The sequence below is a fragment of the Camelina sativa genome, chromosome 9 (assembly GCF_030686135.1).
Source record: "Camelina sativa cultivar CO46 ecotype springtype chromosome 9, ASM3068613v1".
In the NCBI taxonomy this organism is placed as follows: domain Eukaryota; kingdom Viridiplantae; phylum Streptophyta; class Magnoliopsida; order Brassicales; family Brassicaceae; genus Camelina; species Camelina sativa.
This window is the reverse complement of record NC_141888.1, coordinates 41639000-41663237: the sequence shown is the minus strand read 5'-3', so window position 1 is coordinate 41663237 and position 24238 is coordinate 41639000. Positions and strand designations below refer to the sequence as shown.

Genomic DNA, 24238 nt, shown 5'->3' with positions numbered 1-24238 from the left:
AATTAATATCATATCATTTAATGGGCCGGGCTATTTGAACGAACTTAACCACAATCCAAGCCCATAATTATTTCGGATTCGAGCCCATCACAATTCAGAAACCCTAGGTTAAGCCAAGAGAGTATAAAAACCCTAGTCCGTTGTACATTTTAAACAGTAAACCTAAATTTCTCTCTTCATAACGCCGCCTAGTTAAGTTTTTAAGGTACACAAAGCTTCTCTTTCGATCTAAGCTTCGTGAACTTGGTTTGTCTCGTACCCATGATTTGTATACGTTGATCTCTTTGTTTCTCATTTCTCTAGCTGCTTAAGTCTTGGTGTATGATGTAAATATGTTTGTTTTGGTTATGTTCTCAAGTTGTTCTGGTTTATGAACGGAATGATAACCCTCGGAAACCATTATAAAATCAAGGCCGGAGTCTCTGATCTGCTCTTTTGATAGAAACCATTTTTTTTGGTTTCTGGTTAGAAACACTCTAATGAGCTTGAGATTTGGCTATCTTAATGATGCCATAGGCCTTTGATCGAGGGAACATTTCGTTTCATATTTCCAGATTTCTTGAGAGTGTATCTTCTGTTGTTGTTCTAGCTATCTATAAAGTTCTGTTTTTTTATTTGGTACGTTAGCTGATTTGATTGCTGTTATGTAGTTTTGTATCCAACTTTTAAATCTGGTGGTACTTAATTGTCATTGCTGTTATGTTGTTATTGTTTCTCCGATCTTGTTGTTTATTTCTTAATCTGTTTTGCGCATCACTGTTTAGCTTGCTATAGAGTTTTTGTCTATTGGTACAACGCTGTAATTTCGTAATACGTTGTGTTCATTGTTATGAGTTTTTTTTGCTTTATGTATATTGGACTCATTGCATCTTTCTTGTTACTCTTATGTTGAGATTGCTATGATTATATCATAGGATTGGGTTTGTTGTTATCTCTGTGTGTTTATAATTCATCTTATTTTCTAGTGTTTGTTTTGTTTCTGGTTTAAAGAATGTCTCACAGAAAGTTTGAGCATCCAAGACATGGTTCTTTGGGTTTCCTTCCTAGGAAAAGGGCTTCCCGACATCGTGGAAAAGGTAACTTATAAAAGCCTATTTGCATCTGTTAACCAATTTCTTGCAGCTTCTGTTTACTTAGTGTATGACATTTAATGTTTTTGAGTATCTAGAGTTATGTGTAAGCTTCTGTTTTATGTCCTGAGCTTTGTTTTGAGAGTTATCTTAATTTAGCAATATCTTGTGGTTCTGATCTGGTATTTCTTGATTATGTTTTTCAGTGAAGGCCTTCCCTAAGGATGACCCAAGAAAGCCTTGTAGGCTCACCTCCTTCTTGGGTTACAAAGCTGGGATGACTCACATTGTCAGAGAGGTCGAGAAGCCTGGATCAAGTGCGTTCTCACTCTCTTTTCTTTAATGAGTCACAGCACTACATAAATTATTTCATCTGGTTTTGTGCTTATCTTTTTTAATGTTCTTCTTGCCAGAGCTACACAAGAAGGAAACATGTGAAGCTGTGACTATCGTTGAGACACCTCCAATGGTGGTTGTTGGTGTGGTAGGGTATGTGAAGACACCCCGTGGTCTGCGTTCTCTATGCACTGTGTGGGCTCAGCATTTGAGCGAAGAAGTGAGGAGGAGGTTCTACAAGAACTGGGCCAAGTCAAAGAAGAAGGCTTTCACCAGATACTCAAAGAAACATGAAACTGAAGAAGGCAAAAAAGACATTCAAAGTCAGTTGGAGAAGATGAAGAAGTACTGCACTGTCATCAGAGTTCTTGCTCACACCCAGGTGCTTCATCTTTCTCATTTGCTATATTATGGTGGATCATAACATCTCTAAATTTATGGTTAATTCGTATTCTGATTAAATTTTGATATGCTTCAGATAAGGAAAATGAAAGGGCTGAAGCAGAAGAAGGCACATCTGAGTGAGATTCAGATTAATGGTGGGGATATAGCGAAGAAGGTTGACTATGCCTGCAGCTTATTCGAGAAGCAAGTCCCTGTTGATGCTATCTTTCAGAAAGATGAGATGATTGACATAATCGGTGTTACAAAAGGAAAAGGTTACGAAGGTGTGGTTACAAGATGGGGTGTGACCCGTCTTCCAAGGAAGACTCATCGTGGGCTTCGTAAGGTGGCTTGTATTGGAGCTTGGCATCCAGCTAGAGTCTCCTACACTGTGGCTAGAGCTGGTCAGAATGGGTACCACCACCGTACTGAGATGAACAAGAAAATTTATCGTGTTGGCAAGGTTGGCCAAGAGACTCACTTAGCCATGACTGAGTTCGACAGGTAATTAAACACACAATCTTGGTATGTTTCGGTCATATGTGTAGTAGTGAACTGGACTTGTGCTCATGTGCTGTTTTCCTTTTGACAGAACCGTGAAGGGTATCACACCGATGGGAGGATTTCCACACTATGGCATAGTGAAGGAAGATTATTTGATGATCAAGGGAGGTTGCGTTGGGCCTAAGAAACGTGTGGTGACATTGAGACAAACTATGTTGAAGCAGACGTCTAGGGTTGCTACAGAGGTGATCAGTCTTAAGTTCATTGACGGGTCTTCCAATCAAGGACACGGTCGCTTCCAGACTTCTGAAGAGAAAGCCAAGTTTTATGGAAGAGCCATTAAAGCTTAGATTTTTTAATTTCAAAAAATTTGTTTTGTTTTCAAATATTATCTGGCTTTTCGAGTTTTGACGGTTGGATTGTTCCCTTATTTTGGATATTATTAAAGTTTTTTTTATCTAATACTATCTCTCTTTTCTTACGGTTTATAACAAAGGGTTATATTCAAGATTAGAACTTAGAAGAATAGGAAAATTTTATTGGTTTAGTAGTTGAAGATTTGCAACTATCATCTTGAAACATGTTTAAATGACTTGGGGGTCTTGTTGTGTATCTTTGACATTTGAGGTCTGAGGCATGAACTTAGTGGAAGCGTCATCATAATCTTGGCTCTATGAACAGTATGATCCTTTCATGATCCTTAAGTCTATTTGGTTTGTGTCTACAAGCATTTTGCGACAATGTACAAAACCCTAACCTGACTAGATATTGTTTGCTCATCTTATTTTTTGATATCTTGTTTTGGCACACGGCCATGGTCTTTTTCGAGAATGGTTACTCCGTTGATTCGGTCTTATCTCAGTATTCTGGTAACAACATCATAATACTGAGATAATGAAATGAACAAATAGGTCAGGATACGAATGAAGGAAGGCCCATTAATGAATTGAACAAAAAGGGCTTTAAGGCCCAATATACCAAAACCTAGTCCGATGATGATGTTCTTTAAGCTATTTTTGTAGCTGGAGCCTTAAGGGGTTTTAGTTTTAGGGTTTCTCATTCATCAATCGAAGCTTGTGAGACTTCAGAGAGACAAAAGAAAAAAGAAAAAGATGGATTCGTACTCTGCGCCGCCGATGGGAGGTGTTTCGCCATCGCCTGAAGCAATGATGGAACAAGTCAAGACACAACTCGCTCAAGCTTACGCCGAAGAGTTCATCGAGGTCAGTCTCCTTTTTCTTCTAATCTTCGAAATCGTCAATCAAATTTGAGGGCTTTTGTTTTTTAGTACACAAAAGTTGAAATTTTTTTCCGACCAAACTGATCTGATCTTTTATTTATCCGACAAAAGTAGACACTTGTTGTTGTAATTAAAAGTTTTGAGTTTTTGTTTTTGTTGGTTGTGGTTGTGTTGCAGACTCTGAGGGGAAAATGTTTCGAAAAGTGTATAACGAAGCCAGGATCAAGCCTAGGAGGGAGTGAGAGTAGCTGTGTTTCTAGATGCGTTGATCGTTACATTGAAGCTACTGGAATCATAAGTCGATCTCTTTTCTCCAAACAACACTGATGATCAAATAGTTTACTATCTCTTCTTTTCTTATGATTTTATTTATATCAAAAAACAAAATGTTTTATTCAAGATTAGAAGAAGACAGCAAAATTTACATTGGTTTAATAGTTGAGAGAGATTTGCAACTATCAACTTGTTTTTATTCGAGAATGGTTTCTGTGTTGTTGTCGTTAAGTGGTTAATTTAAAAACATGTTTCAGTGACTTGGGGTCATGTTGTGTCTCTGCTCTGTGTATGCTTCTAGGAGTAGTAGCATCGGAATCTATACTCTTTTGGAATGTTGTTGGGTTGGTGTATACTTAGTTTGATGTTATTGTCCAATTTTGCTTAGAGGTCAGTTCCAAGTTTAGAATCCACTGTGTTAATTTTTCTTTGGCGTTTGAAGTTTGTGGCAATAACCTTAGTGAAAACGTTTCTATGAATAGTATGATCCTTACGTCTCTTGCTTTGTGTCTCTACAAACATTCTGCAACAATGTACAAAATCATAACCTCACACGAGACATTGATGCTGATCCTGTTTTTGACTTTGTTGTTTTGGCACACATGTATGAGTTATTGATTAGTATCCATCCAATCACCATCTATAGATCTCTCTCTTTGGACTTATTGAACATGATGATCACAAGTAGCATGATTAGCTTAGCTGTGGGTTGGTTTACATCACAACTGATTCAATAAAACTTCATTACCACAATCCAAGTCAAGACTGTATTATTACAATTTTAGCTTCTACTAAAAAGAGATAATATTCGAGTTCCGGAATGGTAAATTTGACCACGGGTTTTTAGCCTTAATTAAAACCTTCATTCTTCGAGGGTAAGAAGCTAATTATAGAGTCACTGCCAGAGATAACATTTTGGATTATTTTACCGAGTCTTAATTTTAAGGAAAAATGACTAAAAACTATGTGGTAACAAATCATCATCCAAATATAGCAACATTTGAAATCCATCTCTTCTCTACTATAAAAACCACCAATAAGCGTTTCTTCATAATCCATCAGAGCCAACTCCAAATACAATTAAATAGATAAATAAAATAAACTGAGCTCCTAATCGGGGTTTCTTTAAAAAATTATTTATTTATTTAATATATTTGGAAAATAACAAAATAATACTAAAAAATAAAATGGGGATGTCTAAAAGTGTCAAGGTTATTCTATCTCTCGCCCTTGTAGTGTTCTTAGCTCTTGCAGCAACCACGACTGAGGCAAAATACATAGATTATGGCGACATGAATCGTGGAGATCATGCTAGAAACTGTGACAGAGCGCGCCCTGAATCCTGCAAGAAGGTAGAAGCTAATCCTTATAAGAGAGGATGCGAAATGGGCACACGTTGCCGTCGCGCTCCAGGTGGTGCAAAAAACTGAATCAACCAACCAATCCAAGAGCATACAGTATACTAGTTTCCTATCAATTAAGAATATGTTGACAGGCTTCTGAGTTGGAGTACCACTTTTGGCTATCTGTAAAACACATATTACATCCTCATATTCATTTGTTAATGAGATTCTTTTATTGCCTATTTTTTGGCTTTGTGATAGATTGTAACCAGATAATGTTATGATCAATCATATATAATATATATTTCAGTTATTATTCGATATATAAACAATCTTTCGAGCTATTTTCACTTTCTTATGTTTTTGATTCAGTTTGATATATGCTTTTTGACACAATAACATGTCAAGAATTGTGGGAAAATATGCAACAGTACTATTATTCATCCCTAGGTTTTATAGATTTCAACAAAGAAAAGCGAAAACTAAAACACAATCTAAATATGTTTTAGGCTCACTTAGAAACATAGATTCTCATACAAATTAAATACGAACTCTGAAGTAGAACATATTGAAAACTAGTGGCATTGAAAATAAACGGCTGCCTAGACGTTAGACTTAGACATCATCAACTCTGTTTTCTTAGACCGTTACATTACGCAAAATAATCAATTATGCAGACAGTGTAGGTAGATTAGATAGTATATTAGACGATTAGTTGTATTCAGCTTAGTCGACTTTTTCAAAACTATTTTATACATATATTACTTATGATGACATATTTAATTTGAAGTATAAGATTAAACTGTAAAAGCAACATAAAGTAAGTGTATAATTAACTATATATCCTTTTTAAAAAGATGAAAAGGCTTGCCATCTTTAAATACTCCTTAATATAAAAAATAAAATAAAAACTCCCTATTGTTTAATATATAGGTAAATGTTAATATAAATTTTTAATTTGAATTCTAGAAAACTATTTTTTGTTTTTCAGTTTTTAAATAGACGGTATTAACTAACGTCAAGATAAATATTGTATGGAACACATTCATTTACTAAAATCTTTGTGGTTACTAACCATCATCTAAATATAACCAACTTGGAAATCCATCTGATTACTACTATATAAACACCAATTACCGCTTGTTCATAACCACAGAGCCAATTTCCGAAACAAACAAATATATAATTAAATAACATAAAAGTGAACTCCTAATCGGAGTTTACTTTTGTTATTTATTTATATATTTGTTTGTGAGGAAATAAAATAAAACAAAGGTAATATGGGGATGTCTAAAAGTGTCATGGTCATTGTATCTCTCGTTCTGGTAGTGTTCTTGGCTCTTGCAGCCACGAAGACTGAGGCATCAGTAAAAAAATACATAGATTACGGTGCTTTTACAAATGATGAAATAAATTGTGACAAAGCGCACAAAGCTAACTGCAAGAAGAAGGAAGTAAAAAATCCTTACACGAGAGGATGCTACAAGACCCATCGTTGCCGCCCCGAGAGCATATATATATAATATAACATCAAATTTGTTTCCCTAATCATAAAGAATGTTTTGACAGCCTTCTGATTGGTTAGTGGTTATCTATCTTTATATATGTACACATGACATCCTCATATTACCCTTGTTAACTGCAATTATTTGCAGTCTATTTTCTTGGTTCTGTAATTAATTGTAACTCAGATGATGTTATAATTAATCACTTATTTTACAATATCTAACAAAATATATTTTTCCGCTCACTTACGTACATGCATCTGAGCGAGTTCTAATTATTTTTATTCAGCTTAATTATTATTTATTCAGTTTGTTTGAAACATGTCAATAAGTTTCTATTTGAAAAATGGAGTTATTCATTCTTAAGATGAAAACTATATGTTTGCCAAAAAAAAAAAAAAATGAAAACTATTCTATTAGCACGCATCCGATTAGATAGGTGTAGTGATATTCTCAGTACCTTCTCGGTTGGAAGTGAATCAGAATATGATGCATACCATCATATATATATATATATACATGGTGCCGTGTGCTCGTTCGTTCTGTATGTACTCGATGAATTTCAAAATTTGATTGATATGTTTGCTTTCTTTTGAGCTTCAGAACATATTGTATGCATCAACCACCAACCTCTTTGTACTAAAGTTCCCACGAAAAGCTTTAGCAGTACGTCATCTGTTACGAAACAAACAAAAAAGGTAAGTTGGTTCATTATTTCGACAAAGATAACAAGCACATGTTTTAGTTACAATTGAGCATGTTTACACCTTTCAAGGAAGAAATATTGTATGCAGCAAATTTCTTCCAAGCACGTTTAATTTGCGATAGTTCTGTTCATATATGATATATCATACAACTACTCTTGTAATTTGTAAGAATGACAATGAGATCACAGGGACTAGTGAGATTAAAACCTGTTAGATTTGTGTACGTAAGGTAAGTAATTAAGACCGGGTAATACACATATTGAATTATTGCTATTCGTCACTAATAAATGTTATATATTAGTATCATTTATAATAGACATGTACATTGTCGTTTGTATAACGATATTCTTGACTAGATTAGTATTCATAATAAACGTTAATACATGAAATTATAGATGTGCCAACATATAGTACCATGTGCATTGTTATATCAATATTGGTTTTGGTATGCTATACAATGCAAACTATTTGTTGTACAGAGTCCACATTGCATTGAAAAAACTGCAATGCTATAACATAGATTTACATGACATGTTATGACTAGGGTTTGCCAAAATGTATAAGATACTTGGTTTGATTAGTTATATGTCCAAAACCATATTGAATTTTGCTACCTAAAAAGAAAACTCCATATTTAATTTTAGTTTTTTTTTTATAGCAAAAAGTTCTGTATTTGAATATATGAAAATGGTTGATATATAGATGTGAATGCGGATACTAGTACGGCAAATATATAATTTGGGTTTGGATTATGTGCACTCGATCGATTTGATAAATTTTCATGATTTCTCATATTATATATATATTAGTATTTTGTGTTTCTGTTTTGCTATATGTGAAAATAAATCACAACATTAATCAAATTCAATATTTTTTTGTTTAAATTGAAATTGTGAAATAGCGTTTGAGTTGGGTAAAGATCCCTTGTAGTCTTGTACACAAAATGGGTTGTTCTCATCATCTTTATTCTGAGAACCTTCGCATTAGCACAAAGATTCGTTTCAATCAAAATATTCCAAAAATTTGTCAAAATACATGTTCAATTGTTCATATTTTACTAATTTTTTATACGTGTTATGATATTAAAATAACATAAAGTAGCGATTCAAGTAGAGCCGGTATCTTATTTTTTTTTTTTTAGAAGTTATATGATACACCAATTACAAAATGTTTACCATTATTTACAAACTTCACTACTAATTTACCATATTTATAATAAATCCAAAAACTTAGCTAAATCGTCCCACAGTTTTCTCATAGATATTTTACCTCTTTTTATATTAAAGTTCTTGAAATGTAGTAATAAAAAATGCTGGTTTCTTGATCATGTGAAGAGTGATGACTTTTTCATAGCTTTAGAAGTAGTTAACTACCTCATATAACTCCTGTAAATAAACTAATTAATTTCCCAAATGATATTTGTAAGCTAAACCTTCACCGGATGCATTACCAAAATAGTCAAATAACAATATGTAATCCAACTCGATGTAGCTATCGATCTCTTTAAGACACCCAACCAATATTCAACAATTTTGTTTTTATTTTCATATGTTTATTTAATCACCTCGACTTTTTTGGCATCGATCACATCTGCATATAACTGTGTAGAATTATGACATTATGTAGAATTATTAATCTGAATATATATATATATATATATATATATATATATATATATATATATTTTGATATCCTTTGCAAATATGTTTTAAAATATTTATTGTGTGGAGCTTGCGGCTCAGTCAAATATAAAAACAAAGGGGGTGATTGACAAAACGACTTTAAAACATATGTTAGGCTTTTAGCCAATCATATAAATTTGCGGGATGCAAAAATATTTCTACAAAATAATTAGTCGCTAGGCTAAACGAATTTTGTATTGAACTGACAACATAATTACTATTAATTTTTGCAAACATTATAAACGTTATTAAAATTGCTTTTTACCTATGATATTAATTGATAAGACTTGTATTGTATCTTCTTGGACTTAATATCGTTGACGTACGATCGATCTTGACAAAGCTGGCAGTTCATTGCTTTTCGTATTTATAACAAGAAAAGATATGTGGGATCCGAAACTGGATATATATGTAGGATTCGCTTTACTGTAACTATATCAACCAATATTTTAAAATAATTATTTTTTAAAAAAATATAAGTAGGATTCGCTTTACTGTAATTTTCAGATTCTCAGAGAATAATTTCTGTAAATTATAATGTGAATGCAAAGAGATTTTCACGTTTAGAAATAATAGACGTTCTTTGAATGTAACAGTATTCATCATTTTCAGATTTTAAAAAAAAAATTCTGTAAATTATAATGTGAATGTAAAGAGCTTTTTTTTGCGTTTAGAATAATAGACTTTCTTTGATTTTGGAAACCTAGTCTCAAGTCTCAAACTATCTTCCGACAGTCATTTTTGTTTTTTACCATTAAAAATCTCACTAAAACAACAGGAAACGTCCCATGGTTGTTCACTGGTCCCCAAAAAATAGCTTTTTAAGTTTAAACGACTCAGATTCGAACGTGTCTATCCAATTGGCCTTTGGAGCTCATGCATCCATAAAAAAATGGAATGTAAAACTTTGCTGGTTTTGTAGGTTATTATTAGTTGTTGTGTGTTTTTGTAAAAATTTCGTATTTTCTGTAACTGTCTGTCAAAAATTCGAGAATATGGCATATAACAACTTAGCGTCCATAGAAGAAAACTTTTATACGTAAACACTAATTAAAACGTTGATGTAACAAAGAAAGAACATTAAATATGCTTTTTCAAAAAAAAAAATATATAAATAAATAAATCAAAAGAAAATCACAAAAATACATAACAGTACACACAGCATGTTTTGTAGAAGAAAAAAAAATCATCATTATATAATAATAGTTTCAAAGTTCTTGACTTTGAAGATTGAACTTTTCAAGCTATGCCTACTCTCCGGTCGGCTTCTTTCATCTTCGTCTCCGTGTGTTTATATAAAGACACGCATACGTGTTTTGATGATTGCAAAAATCAACTTCTTTTATCTTTTTCATATTCTTTTTTTTTTTCCATTATTATTATTTAAAAAAGCTCTTTGCTTGGAATTATTCTGTGAGCTTTTAATGGCGGATGATCAAGTAAAAGAAAAAACATTAGAGGAAACTTCTACATGGGCGGTCGCCGTGGTTTGCTTCGTCTTGCTTCTGATTTCGATCGTAATCGAGAAACTTATTCATAAAATTGGATCCGTACGCCTCTTGACTTCTTCTCCTTGGTTCTCCTTGATTCTCTGTTTCTTGCTCTGTTTCTGTGTTTGTTTAGTTCTTCTAAAGACTGCTAAAACCCAAAAGGGTTTATTACAAGTTTTTGTATTTGTGTCGGTTTCATAGTTTGCTCTGTTTCTGATAACTAAAAACATATATGCTCTGTTTTGAAACTTCTTCCGACAGTGGTTTAAGAACAAGAACAAAAAAGCTTTATATGAAGCTCTTGAAAAGGTGAAAGCAGGTAAATTTATTAGTATTAATTTTAAACTTTAAAAAAAAAAAAAATTAAACTATATTATAAAAAAAAATTTAAAAATAAAGATTCATTTAATATTCTTTAATTTCGGTTAATTAAATGTTGTTTTTTGTAGAGCTTATGTTGATGGGATTCATATCACTACTGCTTACAATTGGACAAGGCTACATCTCAAATATTTGCATCCCTAAGAACATCGCAGCGTCCATGCACCCTTGTAGTGCATCCGAAGAGGCGAGAAAGTACGGTAATAAAGATGTCCCAAAAGAGGAAGACGGAGATAACGACGATGAAAACTCGCGTCGAAAGCTTCTCCAATTAGTCGACTCTTTCATTCCTCGAAGGAGTTTAGCTACTAAAGGTTATGATAAGTGTGCAGAGAAGGTAACAACTCTTAAATTCTTTTTAGAAATCTTTCTTTGCAAGTAAAAGCCACTAATGTAGACTGCTTTTTCGTTTTTGATAGTCTTGAGTTTTCTAATGTTTCTTTTTTTCTTTCCAGGGAAAAGTCGCTTTTGTATCGGCTTATGGCATGCATCAGCTTCATATATTCATCTTTGTACTTGCGGTTTGTCATGTGATCTACTGCATTGTTACTTATGCTTTGGGCAAGACCAAGGTAAATTTTTTCTTACATCAATCCTGACGTTTGAGATATATTGTTTGGTTTCGCTAAAAGATTGAATCGTTTATTGTAGATGAGAAGGTGGAAGAGGTGGGAAGAGGAGACGAAGACAATCGAGTATCAGTATTCGCACGGTAAACTTACATAAACTTGGAATGACAAAATCGATAAATTTGAGATTGAGTGTGAAGTTTGAACGAGGAACTTTTCGAATAATGTAGATCCCGAGAGGTTTAGGTTCGCGAGGGATACATCTTTCGGGCGTAGACATCTAAGTTTCTGGAGCAGAACAACTATTACTCTATGGATTGTATGTTTCTTCAGACAGTTCTTTAGATCTGTAACCAAAGTTGATTACTTAACACTTAGACATGGTTTCATCATGGTAAGTATCAATCTTTTGATCTTAAAACGTTTCCATCGGGTTTAAAAACTAACCTCTCAAGACAAAGATCATAATGCTTCTTCTTCTTTCATCTATTTCAGGCTCATTTGGCTCCTGGGAGTGATGCAAGATTCGATTTCCGGAAGTACATTCAGAGATCATTAGAGGAAGACTTCAAAACCATTGTCGAGATAAAGTATGGAACTAACAACGATTAATACAAACTCCATCAGTTCCACTAACTAATTACGACTAATCTGATGTTTCAACTGCTTTATATCTTCAGTCCTGTGATCTGGTTCGTCGCCGTGCTATTCCTCTTGACCAACACAAACGGTACACTCATTTTTCAAAACCTCACTCCATCAATATCTCTCTAAAGGCCTTCAACAATCCAAAACTAATATATTTCCTCTGCTTTTTCATACGAACAGGATTGAATTCTTACCTCTGGTTACCATTCATTCCCTTCGTCGTAAGCAACAAACAAAAACCTTTGAAAGAAACCTATTTCTTTTGTTTCTGTTGTAACAAGAATGAAACGTATGAACAAACTGCAGGTGATTCTTGTTGTTGGGACAAAACTTCAAGTGATAATAACAAAACTGGGACTTAGAATCCAAGAGAAAGGTGACGTAGTGAAAGGCACACCGCTAGTTCAGCCTGGTGATCATTTCTTCTGGTTCGGTCGTCCACGTTTCATTCTCTTCCTCATTCACTTAGTTCTCTTCACGGTAAAATACTTTCTGATTCTTCTCCTAATTACAACAAAAAAATGTCTGAAAATAACCATACCTTATCAACGCCATTTGCAGAACGCGTTTCAACTAGCTTTCTTTGTCTGGAGTACGGTAAGCAAGCAGAACTGCATTCTCCACAAACTTAACAAGTAATATACCAATTCAATCAATCAATCATTTCATCCAAAAAAAAACTATTTTGCTTATCTATTCAGTATGAATTCAAACTCAAGAACTGTTTCCATGAAAGCAGTGTAGATGTCATCATCAGAATCTCAATCGGGTAAGTAAAAAAAACATAAAGCTTTATAGAGAAACCATCCCTTCAAAAGGTATCAAAGTCCCCAACCTTAATCTTGATCTTGCAGACTTATTGTCCAGATTCTTTGCAGCTACGTTACTCTTCCTCTTTACGCCCTAGTCACTCAGGTAAAAAACACACACCTACACATAAAAGATTCTAACTTTCAATTTCAAAGATGACACACACATACATACATAAAAATTGTTACTTTGGTGAAGATGGGTTCAAAGATGACATACACACACACACATAAAGATACTAACTTTCAATTTCAAAATCTAATATTTTTTGAATTTGAGGAATCTTTGGTGAAGATGGGTTCAAAGATGACACACACACACACATAAAAATTGTAACTTTGCAATTTCAAAATCTGATTTTTATATGATTATTTGGGTGAAGATGGGATCAAAGATGAAACCAACAGTGTTCAACGAGAGAGTAGCAACAGCGTTAAAGAGTTGGCACCACACAGCAAAGAAACAGATGAAACACGGAAGGAGTTCAGAATCAACCACACCTTTCTCTAGCAGACCAACAACACCAACGCATGGCTCTTCTCCGATTCATCTCCTTCGCAACGTCCCTCATAAAAGAAGCAGAAGCTTCGACGACGGCTTCGCGAACTCCATGTCTCCGAGGAGAAACTCAGATTTCGATTCGTGGGATCCTGAGTCTCAATCTCCACACCACGAAACTGCTGAGGCTTCGATGAATTCGATTTCGAATCATCGTTCTAGGTTTGGAGAAGAAGATTCTGAGAAAAAGCTTGTAATTGCTTCTTCATCTATTGAACTACCTCCTGGACCTGGTCACATACGGACACAGCAGCATGAGATTAGTAATATAAGTTTGAGGGATTTTTCGTTTAAGCGATGAAATTAAAAATTGAATTATTATTGTTATTATTAGTGATTGGCTAATTACATGTTTAAATGTAAACAGTTACTTGTAGATCTTCATCATTTATACAACTTTATATATTTTGGGATTATGGAGATTCATGGGAAGTTGGTGAAAAGTGGATTCTTAGCTAATCTTATGAGTAGCCCATTTAATCAAACAACAACAGAAACAACATCGGCAAATAGCAAGGAACCAGACGAGTGGACACTAAGCACATGATCAAACCATTCAACCTTCCCCCAAATCTCATCTCCATCGCGTGTTTCAAGGCTAATCTCAGCACACCAAATCCTATTAATCTTCTTACCGGTCACACACTCGTCCCACAAAACAGCAATCTTTCCACCAAGATCCACCATTTTACAATACTCACGGTCGCGTAAATCATCAGGCAACTTCCCTTCTAAACCGTTCAACTCCTTCCATAGTTTTACCTTAAAGTCAAACCATTTGAACAACCCCTTCTCCCAAATGAACAAGACCTTGTCTACCACGCAAGAGCTACAGGTAAAGCGAGTCCAATTGTCTATTGCACGTTTCAGACCCCTATCCACTCCTATACCGTACCATCTATCTTCCTCCAAATTGTAAACCACAGACACAGACGGATGCCCAAACATGTATAATTTTCCATCAAGGCCTAAGATTTTGACTACACGTCCAGGTCCAACAACTTCAAAAAATCGATACTCGATGCGTTGCGTGGGTTCATTAAAGTGCCCCAAGTTTGCGTCTTTGGATCAAACACTTCGATCCAGTCCGACCAGTTTTCGTCTTCACAGCCTCCTGCTACATAAATCTTCCCATCACCTAAGCATACGGTGGACGAAGAGATACGGTTCCCTCGCATTCCTGGAGCCTGACGCCACCTGTGACTCCTACAATCAAGGACAGCGACAGAAGAAGAATAGCGTGTCTTCTTCCGGAATTTGTCTTTATGAAAATTAGCGCCGCCGATTTTGTAGATATTAGAACCAACGGCTATGATACTCGAGAATGACGCAGGAAGCAAACCAATATTGGGAGATGGAACTTTGACAAGTTCATAGCCACTTGACTTGTCGGCTACGTTTTTATTAGGTTTCCGGCAGAGAGTGAACCAATGAGTGATAGGGTCGGAAGGAAAGTTTATGCAAAGATAGAGACACTTCTCGGTAAGGTTTAAGCGTGATCTGATCTCGTAAAGCTCCGATGAAGCAACAATGGATCGGAAAGTTTTGCAAACGAGGGAGAGCGTTGGATAGTACGATCTAGAGACGCGTGCGAAGCAGTTGAACAGCAAGTCATTAGGAAGTGACAGGATCGAGGTCTGTTCTTCTGTCACCGGAGACGGAGACGGAGACGGAGACGGCATCTTCTTCTTTCTTTTACGGAGTGGTTTCTCGCCCTTCTGAAGTTTTAGGGTTTCCCTTAATTCCAAAATTGTCGGACACGTGAGCTCTACGTTGTCAGAAAAACCAACCACTACTTAGGCCTTTTGGCCCAAACGTAGAGTGTTAACAATGGGCCCAATGGATTTAATTTGAATTATAGTGTACAATATATTATCTGGGGCTGAAACAAAAAAGAAAACGTGTGGGGTTAATATCGAATATTAAAATTCCTTTGGGGGGTTAATATGAAAAACTATCTACCAGAGTATCACCGGAGTTACTTGTGTCGCTCTGAGAGACAGTGAAAAAACCGGATCACCGCAAACACTCTGTTCTAGACCAAACATTCTCTAAATGCCAAATGGTTGAATCACTCAATCTACAGTCCTAAAACAATTGAATTTTCGGTTATTGATTGATACTTACATCGAGATATGTATAGAACTTATCAAACCAAAATACTTAATACTACAAAATTCTAAATTACTTAAGAATAAAGTAATACGAATATGTCACATATATAGTTAATAAAATATGTGTGTTTGACGTCGATTCTTTTTTAGAACCCTAAAAATTAATTCAAACAACATCAAATCAAGATCTTGCGACATTGATTTTTTTTATTCATATCCAAAAATAAAATTGTACCGATGGCTCGAAATACAAATAAAAAAATTATGATCGGGACTTTAGGTTGTTTTATATTTTTGTTAAATTTCTTTTTTGTTGGAAAATAAGAAGATTAACAACTTAAAAATGAAAACGTCAGTTTCATATATTCCATATATTGTTTTCAAAAATTTACATTTTTCTTTTTTTTATATGTTGATTTTCCTTTTTATTAATATATCTGTATAGAAAATAATATAATTTTAAAATATTAATTAATAAAATTGTAAAAAAATGTTAACAAATAAAATGTCGAATCTCTATTGATTGTTTAAAATCCTATGTGGACAGATTTAGGAGATTTTACTTCTTTTTTTAGTATAATTTACAATTACTTAAGAATTGACCGGTACATCAACTTAAAAATATATTTCCTTTTCTTTCTTGGTTTATACAACGGTCGAAGCGTAGAAAAAAGGTAAATCTTTACTACTTGGCAAAAAAGAAAGGAAAAATTTCGTCGAAGAAAAATGGAAAATTCTTTCGTATATATAACACACGATCGATGACCATTTCTATATTCATTCTTCTTTATTCATTTTAAAAGTGTGAAACTCTCTTACTCTGCTCTAAAACTTTGTTTGTTTTTTGCTTTACTAAAGAGTAAAGAATGAATGATTAGATTTCGCAAATCATTCCTCTCACGTATTCTCAGGCGTCGTCAACCTATGTCTTTTCTATCACCACCACCACCTACTGCTACTTCCACCATTGGCAACACTACAACTAGGGGAATGCTTCGATCTCGATCAGAAGATAACATGAAGAAACTTGGGGACTGTATGGACAACATGGACGAAGACGTGTCCACATTATTCATAGAATGTCAAGAGACCGATCTACGTGAAGATCCGGAGTTGTTCCATCTTCTCAACAAATACTTTAGCACTAGCAAATCTGTGTCTCATCTCTGCGAGTCTCTCAAGACATGCTTAGAGAGAGCAGAGAAGAAGGATTATAACTTGATTGATGAAGCTCTAAGTGATTTTCATGAAGAACAATTGAGTTATGGAGGATAATTAATGGAAGCTAGCTTCAGAAAAACATTCAGGGATCTGAGGAACTTCAACGACTTTGATAATGACCACGATTTGGAATATTGTGAGTTTCTCAGCAAATTACAGAGCTGTCACGAAGAACTAGCGAAGATGATTGTGGAACTAGAGAAGACGATGAAAGGAATTGATAAAAAGTTGAGACGTGTTAGAGGTCGAAGAGCTATAGGAGCTATTGTTACTGCCGCTTTATTAGCTCCTGTAATCGTTGCTATATTCATTAGCAAGATGGTGGTGGGGAGTTTTGGATTGGTTCCATTGGAGGAGTTGAGTTCGTTTGTAGCTTCGAGGTGGAAGAGATCAACCGAAGCTTTGAAACGACAAAAGACCGCGATGAGCTCGATGGAAAGAGGAACAACGGTTGCTCTTAAACAAGTAGAGAAGATTACCAAATTGGTGAGTCGACTTGAAAGTGTTGAGAAATCGATTCGAGTAGCGACCGAGTTTGCTGTTAAGAAACGGTATTTGATGGCTGTCGCTATGAGAGAGGTGGAGGAGGAGCGGAAGAGTTTGAAGTTAACTTTCTTGGAGCTTGACAAAGAGACCGGACAGTGCGACGGTTTTGCCCAGTTTGGACGCACGGTGGCTTTGGAGAAGATTACTGAGTTTTTGTCTCGTGGCTAGAAGAGCTTTTGACCAAATAGTTTATTGTTTTGTTTCTTACTTTTTCTTAATTTGTAGTTACTAGTTAGTACTGATACTGTATGTTGAGTCTGTTGTTTACCTCGTCTACAAGTAACCAATAAAGATTTACAACTTAAAACAATGAAAATTTGCATTCTGCTAAAAACATGAAACAATCGTTCATCAGTCATATAATAGAAAGGAAACACCAAAACAAAAAAAACGCAAATATTCAAAACAAAATGAAACCAACCGCACAAAGCCTTTCAAACGTAATCTCATGAGTAGTCAATTCATCAAACAACAGCAGAAACAGCATCGGCATAGAGCAAGGAACCAGAAAAGTCGACACTAAGCACATGATCAAACCACTCAACCTTCCCCCAAATCTCATCTCCATCACACCTTGCAAGACTAATCTCAGCACACCAAATCCTATTAATCTGCTGATAGGGCAGACACTCTTCCCACAAAACCGCTATCTTTCCACCAAGATCAACCATTTTGCAATATTCACGGTCACGTAAACCAGGCAACGTCCCTTCTAAACCGTTCAACTCCTTCCATAATTTTACCTTAGAGTCAAACCATTTGAACACTGCCCTATCCCAAATGAACAAGACGTTGTCTACCACACAAGAACTAGAGGTTATGCAAGACCTAGAGTCTATTGCACGAGACATGAGCCTATCCTCTCCCATATCGTTCCATGTACCTTCCTTAGGATTGTAAACCCTATACTGTTCCCCAAACATGTATAGTTTTCCTTCAAGACCTAAGCTTTTGACTACACGTCTAATTTGATGTTCATCGAATATGTCCATGATGCGAGGGTTCTTCACAGATCCCCAAGTTTTGGTCACTGGATCATACACTTCAATCCAGTTCGAGGAATTGGAGTCTTCGAAGCCTCCTGCTACATATATCTTACCATCAACTACGCTCACGGTGGAGGAAGAGCTCCGGGCCACTTGCATTAGTGAAGTGGAACGCCACCTGTGACTCCGACAATCCAGGACAGAGACAAAAGAAGAATGGCGTGTCTTGCCGATTTTGAATTTATAAGATTTAGTGCCGCCGATTTTGTAGATATTAGGACCAACGGCTATGACACTCGACGATCCCCCAGGAAGCAAACCATTGGGATATGGAACTTGGACAAAATGATAGCCACTTGACTTGTCGGCTACGTTTTTATTAGGTTTCCGGTAGAGAGTGAGCCATTGTGTGGTAAGGCCGTAAGTGAAGTTTATGCCAAGATAGAGACACTTCTCAGTGCGGTTTAAGCGTGATCGGTCTCGTAAAGCTCCGTTGAAGCAACAATGGATCGGAAAGTTTTGCAAACTACGGAGAGGATTGGATAGTACAACCTAGAGATGCGTGCAAAGCAGTTGAACAACAAGTCATTTGGAAGTGACATGATCGAGGTCTGTTCTTTTGTCACCGGAGACGGAGACGGAGACGGCATCTTCTTCTTTCTTTTACGGAGTGGTTTTTCGCCCTTCATGGCGGCTGAAGATCTGGCTTTGGACGACATTAGGGCAAAACTTCGTGAGAACAACAAATTCACAGGAGAAGACTAAAATGAAATTTTAGGGTTTCCATTGATTCCAAAGTTATCGGACACGTGAGCTTTACGTTCTCAGAAAAACCAACCACTACTTAGGCCTTTAAGCCCAAACGTAGAGTTAAAAGTGGCCCAATGGGCGTTATTTTGAATTGAAGTTTAGGTTTTTCCTTTAGAGTCCTACTTTTTATATCGATCTAAAAAGCACGTCCCTTTTTAAAATCTGTGGCTGAAAAATCAAAGGTTTGGGGTTAATATCGAATACTAAAATTTATTTAGGGGTTAATATGAAAAACTATCTACCAGAGTATCACCGGAGTTACTTGTGTCGCTCTGAGAGATAGTGACAAAACCCGATCACCGGAAACACTCTGTTCTAGACCGAACGTTCCCGTTGAAAAGTTCCGTCAGCTTCCTCTAAATGCCGAATGGGTTGAATCACTCAATCTACAGTCCTGAAACAGTAAAATTTTGTACTCTTATCGCTTGTGGTTTATGCACTGGAGATGTTCGATGAAATGCCTGAATGAGAGTTACGGTTCCAAAGAGTTGGGGTGATGTTCTGTTAGGTGTTTGGCTCTTGTTAATGCCTCCAGGGAGTTGATAGAAGGGCTTCAGGAATTGAGCTTTGAGGCTCCAGTGAACTCATGTGCTTGTTATGATGTATGTGCCTATGTGGACCTATTGGGTTGTGTGTGACGCAAGTTCCTCCAAAATGTAAATAATTTGAAGGGTTATATACAATAGTATACTGAGAGATTGACAAAAGGAAATTGGACTGGTGGTTATGTAAGGCGTACCACAACTACATTGTCATTTGTCAGAGAAACTCTACTCGAAAAGATGCAAAAACGTCTTCCATGCTGTGGAACCAGGATCTAATGGACGCAGTGAAATTTTCTGCAGGAGAAGAACTTCTTTTCAGTCGTCTTGCACAATCTGCACTAGGACTAGGTACAGCTTAAATAACTCCAAAGAGCTTCTTTGTCATTTACAAATCTTCAACTCCATTGGTACTATTATTTTCTGTAGCGGACTAGCGGTATGATAATGTTGTAAAGTTTGTAGGTTCATAAATTTCAGGTGTAATAAGTTCAAGAAAACCATTGCTGCTGGTATTGTGAGCCTTTCTCTATCTGTTCTACTGGGTTCTGCTGTGTTTGGTTTCATGAGATTCTGAATGAAACATAATGGTAACACACTGATGACCTTATTATTCATTTCTTTGCTATAACGTAACAAGTACTAGATGTTAAGCACTAAGTTTTGATTTCTTTGAGATGAGACCAATTTTAAGCATCAGAAGTAAACAATTCCATAACAGTGTTTAAATATCCTAACCAGTTTGCTTAATTCTTGCAAATACCAACCATTAATCCTAAAAAGTTTTTCTTTTGGCCATTGACACTGTCATTTCTTACAAAACACGAATATGTTTACATAGGGTGTTACAATACGAAGAAGCCAATGGTAACAAGAGACAGGAAGATTTTAAGATACAAGAGACATACAACACATAGGATGATGATCACCTCAGTGGAACTTGAGGCTGGTCAAGACGTTGTTGTTGACGGGATCCGCCAAGTGATCAAGCAGGTTCTGGTAAGGCCCCACTCCGGTCACTAGTCCTTGGATAAAGTAACCGAGGATAGCGAGCATAGCTAGTCTACCGTTCTTGACCTCCTTGAGTTTCAACTCCTTCATTGACTTCTCATCTTTCCCAAACCCAAGAGGGTTGAAGAAAGGTCCACCGGGGTAAGATGGGTCACCTGAACCGGCCAAACCCTTCTCTAACCCCAAGAAGTACTGTTTCCCCATAGATCCTGGGTTGTACCAGTCCTGTAGCCTCCGGTGCTCAGCAAAGCCCATCAAAGCCATCTCGAGAACAAAGAGTGTGTAATTGTCTGCCCAGTAGTTGTATGTCCCTGCAGGTGGAATCACACCGGTTTGGAACCAGGGAAGAGCAGTCTCTGCTGGAATCAGACCGGCCTTTCCTAGAATCTCAGGAGCAATAGCTCCAGCTGCACCCAACATGGCGAACCGTCCGTTGATGATCTCTCCGTACGCTAGCCATCTCGGCTCAATGAATCCTCCGGTACCCTCTGGGTCTGAAAGACCAAGTGGGTCGAATCCATAGTCACCAGGTAAGCTGCAAGAATCACAACATCCCCAATTTTAAACATCGATCCTGAAGTTCGTAAACAAATGAAATACAACAGTTTCTTTAAGAATTACCTGCCATCCAAGTAAGTGAGACTCTGCGATGATGCAAACCACAATGGTCTGTTTGCTCCTTGCTGAGAAACCAAGAACACACAGAATCAGGATCAGATTATTCAATGCATAGAGAGAGATCTGTGAAAGAGTAGAGACTGTCATGTACCTTGACAGGTGGAGTTGAAGCAGCCTTAACAACAAAGGAGCTCTTCTTCTGTGAGGCAGATGCAGCTGGTTTGGAGCCAAAGATCTGTCTAGCAGTCTGAACAGAGGAGGTAAGTGAAGAAGACACAAGTGCTTGTGCTGCCATTTTTTTCTCTGTTCCTCAACACTTCTCTTCTGTCACCAAGAGATGATAATGATGATGATGGTTCAGTTATGGTCTGAGGCAGGAGCTATTGTTAGGGTAGAAGAAACAAAGGTTTGAGTACTTGTGGCTTTGAAATAGCACAACTGGTTTTGCTCAGATTAGATTAGTATCTGCTTCACCAACTATATCTGTCCACGTGGCAATCTAAGTTGGATAAGAGATTATGTTGTTGTGTTTTTTTGCTTATCCGCCACACGAACCAAAAAATCTTTACATGGAATCCTATTGGATACGAAAAATGCACATATCATATGTTTTATTGACTGGAAATTGCAATGGATATGTATTTACTGTATGTGGTAAAAATATCAAATTACCTCACGTTGGATTTGTCGAATAAATAACCAAGTGATCCTTGGGCATTAAGAAACTTTTTTTTTTTTTTTCACGAAGAAACTATTTATTATTATAATTGTAGAATTGAAAGATTGGTCTACTCTGTGTTCAACACCAACCTGCCGATACATGGCCCCAGTAACAACCCACAACATCAGATCTTCCATTACCAAAACAACCCACATTTGCATTGCACACAAGAGATGAAGAAACACCGGCGGGGGATTTGATCACCGTCAATGAGATGACACAATCTGTGATCCTTGGGCGTTAAGAAACCTGAGTGATGGAAATTATACAATTGAAGTGTGTTAAATTATTCCCTCATTTTTCGGTGCAAATAATTCTTTTTAATTAATTATATAAACGTAATTTTTATTTCATGATAGATCACAAAACTTTTATTTCATGTTTATGTTCTTACATTATAATTTTTGTTTTTGGACTCTTTAAAAGTATTAATATTGAATCTTTAGGGATAAAGCGTTTTCACACAAATGCAAAATCATGAAACTTATATAAGTTTGTGTTTGCGTTTATATAGAGTACGTGAATCTTTAAAACGTTGTGGTCTTAAGTGGTGGCATTGTCCATTGGAGATTGTTCGTGTTGAGTCTGTCCCGAGACTCTCTTCAACATCTCTCCCTGAGAGATTGATTCCTCTCTACGTCTCAGCCTCTCTCTCATCACATTGCCCCAACCTCTCGTTCAGAAGTTGGACTCTCTCGATTTCGCTCTTCACATGCTCAATGTTTTGCTCATCCTCTTGTCTTTCTCCAGAGCTAGAGCTGATCCGGAGCTCTCTGGCCTGCTTCCTCAAGTTTGTTCTTCTAGCCAATAAAGCGAATTCACCATCAAATATCTTCTCGTCGCCCCATACTATCCCCGTATAGTCTGGATCTGCTTCCTCTTTGGCTATCAACTCAAGCTCCGCCTTACCCGTTTGGTGTTCCACGGTGACCATGGCCTACGCCAACTGTCTTTCAAGGGACCACAGCTCCGGGTAACTCAGACCATCGAAACACTCACCGTTCAATCTCTCGTTCAAAAGCTGTAGACTCTCGAGCTCGCCCTTCAGAGTCTCAGCGGTTGGTGGCGGCAGGCAGTGCTTTACGATCTTGTTCTTGTACAGAGCTGGAGGAATTGGACAACATCTTCGTCGTTCGCTTTTAACCTTAGATTCTCTCTCTCTCTCTTTCACTTGTTCTTTTCTCTTTTTTTATTTACTCATAATTAAAAACCCAAACACAAAGCAATATTTATAGGTATGATTCTAACACACAAATAGTAAATTTGCTAAACTTCCATAACTTTGCTGAAGAACAAAAGATATATAACAGCAATCACAAGGGGCAAGAGAATACAGACACCAACAATCCAAAGCAATAACATGCCACCAGAGATGCTACATCTATGTCTAAAAGAAACTGAGGAAGAGCAATGCCCATTTGAAATCCCTGCATCACATGGCTTACTTGTCTGCCATCAGGATGACCATACTTCTCAAAGTTTTCACGGGATACAGGATCAGTCAAAGCCTGGTACGCTTTAGATGTGAACTCCACAAAATATTTATTGGCCTCTGTAGATTTCATCATCAATACACAGAACAATCAACAATATGCACATAGAAGGAAACACTATCAGGAGTAAGAGCTGCAACCATAATGCCGTAATGAAGAAAAGAAAAATTGACCTGGATCGGGATTTTTGTCAGGATGGTATTGAATGGAGAGCCTTCGATATGCTTTCTTAATTTCAGAATCGGTAAATTAAAAAAAAAAAAAGAAAACAAAAGAAGATCGAGAAGAGAAGCTCACCTGATCGAAATCGGCAGAGCTTAGAAGAAGAGATCGGGCAAATTAAGAGCAACAAACACAAACGGCGTTGCGGTTTTTTGCTTCTCTTATTCCTTTTTGTGATTTGGATTTTTGAGCTGCTCTTCTTTTACTTTATTCTTATTGTTATATATATACCTTCTCGATTCTTTATATATAATTCTTTGTTTGCCTTTTGATTTTCCTTTTGTCACTTGATTTTCTTGAGTTTCCTTTTTTTTATAAACGTAATTTTCGCGTTATAATTTTTGTTTAAATTATATATTTTTGAAATTAAAGTAGTAGTATTATGCTTTTTTAAGCCCATGATAAGTAAAGCCCATCTTGCTTGGATATCTTAACCAATAGCAACCTCTTTTTT

General features: G+C 36.3%; 4 protein-coding genes, 1 long non-coding RNA gene and 4 pseudogenes across 7 annotated transcripts; 6 read left to right on the top strand and 3 right to left on the bottom strand.

The window, feature by feature from the left end:
* The first annotated feature begins 150 nt into the window (after positions 1–150).
* Positions 151–2756, top strand: LOC104714478 (large ribosomal subunit protein uL3y). Its single transcript, XM_087464946.1, has 6 exons — positions 151–205; positions 991–1076; positions 1277–1387; positions 1484–1788; positions 1885–2294; positions 2383–2756. The coding sequence occupies exons 2-6, from the start codon at positions 992–994 to the stop codon at positions 2642–2644; spliced, it is 1173 nt and encodes a 390-aa protein (XP_087321072.1). The 5' UTR covers positions 151–205; position 991; the 3' UTR covers positions 2645–2756.
* A 537-nt stretch (positions 2757–3293) lies between these two features.
* Positions 3294–4067, top strand: LOC104714477 (mitochondrial import inner membrane translocase subunit TIM13). The gene is made up of 2 exons (XM_010431862.3): positions 3294–3517; positions 3712–4067. The coding sequence occupies exons 1-2, from the start codon at positions 3407–3409 to the stop codon at positions 3859–3861; spliced, it is 261 nt and encodes an 86-aa protein (XP_010430164.1). The 5' UTR covers positions 3294–3406; the 3' UTR covers positions 3862–4067.
* Positions 4068–6308: 2241 nt separating this feature from the next.
* LOC109126563 (protein RALF-like 9 pseudogene) lies at positions 6309–6900 on the top strand (annotated as a pseudogene).
* Positions 6901–10194: 3294 nt separating this feature from the next.
* LOC104714476 (MLO-like protein 6) lies at positions 10195–13916 on the top strand. Of its 3 annotated transcripts, none has more exons than XM_010431861.3 (14): positions 10195–10594; positions 10796–10853; positions 10984–11252; positions 11371–11487; positions 11567–11627; positions 11715–11878; positions 11980–12074; positions 12165–12214; positions 12313–12353; positions 12439–12612; positions 12694–12767; positions 12872–12901; positions 12987–13047; positions 13325–13916. In XM_010431861.3, the coding sequence occupies exons 1-14, from the start codon at positions 10208–10210 to the stop codon at positions 13799–13801; spliced, it is 2058 nt and encodes a 685-aa protein (XP_010430163.2). In that variant the 5' UTR covers positions 10195–10207; the 3' UTR covers positions 13802–13916. The 3 variants fall into 3 exon arrangements, with proteins under 3 accessions (XP_010430163.2, XP_010430162.2, XP_087321071.1); XM_010431860.3 differs by having other exon boundaries at positions 10198–10594; positions 12694–12729; positions 12834–12901; XM_087464945.1 differs by having other exon boundaries at positions 10198–10594; positions 12439–12729; positions 12834–12901.
* Positions 13917–13980: 64 nt separating this feature from the next.
* On the bottom strand, positions 13981–15230 carry LOC104716024 (putative F-box/kelch-repeat protein At1g61540 pseudogene; annotated as a pseudogene).
* A 1254-nt stretch (positions 15231–16484) lies between these two features.
* On the top strand, positions 16485–24051 carry LOC104716023 (UPF0496 protein At3g57100 pseudogene; annotated as a pseudogene).
* LOC104716022 (putative F-box/kelch-repeat protein At1g61540 pseudogene) lies at positions 17722–19106 on the bottom strand (annotated as a pseudogene).
* LOC147939365 (uncharacterized) lies at positions 19364–20313 on the top strand. Its single transcript, XR_015566047.1, has 2 exons — positions 19364–20070; positions 20200–20313. It is a non-coding gene; the product is annotated as an uncharacterized LOC147939365 (long non-coding RNA).
* On the bottom strand, positions 20489–21930 carry LOC109124427 (photosystem I chlorophyll a/b-binding protein 3-1, chloroplastic). The gene is made up of 3 exons (XM_010431859.2): positions 21500–21930; positions 21352–21413; positions 20489–21265 (listed from the first exon to the last, which is right to left on the bottom strand). Exons 1-3 carry the CDS (start codon positions 21641–21643, stop codon positions 20650–20652), a joined length of 822 nt encoding a protein of 273 aa, XP_010430161.1. The 5' UTR covers positions 21644–21930; the 3' UTR covers positions 20489–20649.
* Positions 24052–24238: the final 187 nt, after the last annotated feature.

Excerpts from the sequence above, each read along its gene's own strand:
- LOC104714476 (XM_087464945.1), top strand. The coding sequence starts at position 10,208 with ATGTTTTGTAGAAGAAAAAAAAATCATCATTATATAATAATAGTTTCA. Across the intron at positions 12,354-12,438 it reads TACCATTCATTCCCTTCGTC|GTGATTCTTGTTGTTGGGAC; the intron begins GTAAGCAACAAA and ends AACAAACTGCAG. Across the intron at positions 13,048-13,324 it reads TTTACGCCCTAGTCACTCAG|ATGGGATCAAAGATGAAACC; the intron begins GTAAAAAACACA and ends ATTTGGGTGAAG.
- LOC109124427 (XM_010431859.2), bottom strand. The coding sequence starts at position 21,643 with ATGGCAGCACAAGCACTTGTGTCTTCTTCACTTACCTCCTCTGTTCAG. Across the intron at positions 21,414-21,499 it reads CTTCAACTCCACCTGTCAAG|CAAGGAGCAAACAGACCATT; the intron begins GTACATGACAGT and ends TTGGTTTCTCAG. Across the intron at positions 21,266-21,351 it reads CTCACTTACTTGGATGGCAG|CTTACCTGGTGACTATGGAT; the intron begins GTAATTCTTAAA and ends TGATTCTTGCAG.
- LOC104714477 (XM_010431862.3), top strand. The coding sequence starts at position 3,407 with ATGGATTCGTACTCTGCGCCGCCGATGGGAGGTGTTTCGCCATCGCCT. Across the intron at positions 3,518-3,711 it reads ACGCCGAAGAGTTCATCGAG|ACTCTGAGGGGAAAATGTTT; the intron begins GTCAGTCTCCTT and ends GTTGTGTTGCAG.
- LOC104714478 (XM_087464946.1), top strand. The coding sequence starts at position 992 with ATGTCTCACAGAAAGTTTGAGCATCCAAGACATGGTTCTTTGGGTTTC. Across the intron at positions 1,077-1,276 it reads TTCCCGACATCGTGGAAAAG|TGAAGGCCTTCCCTAAGGAT; the intron begins GTAACTTATAAA and ends TATGTTTTTCAG. Across the intron at positions 1,789-1,884 it reads GAGTTCTTGCTCACACCCAG|ATAAGGAAAATGAAAGGGCT; the intron begins GTGCTTCATCTT and ends GATATGCTTCAG.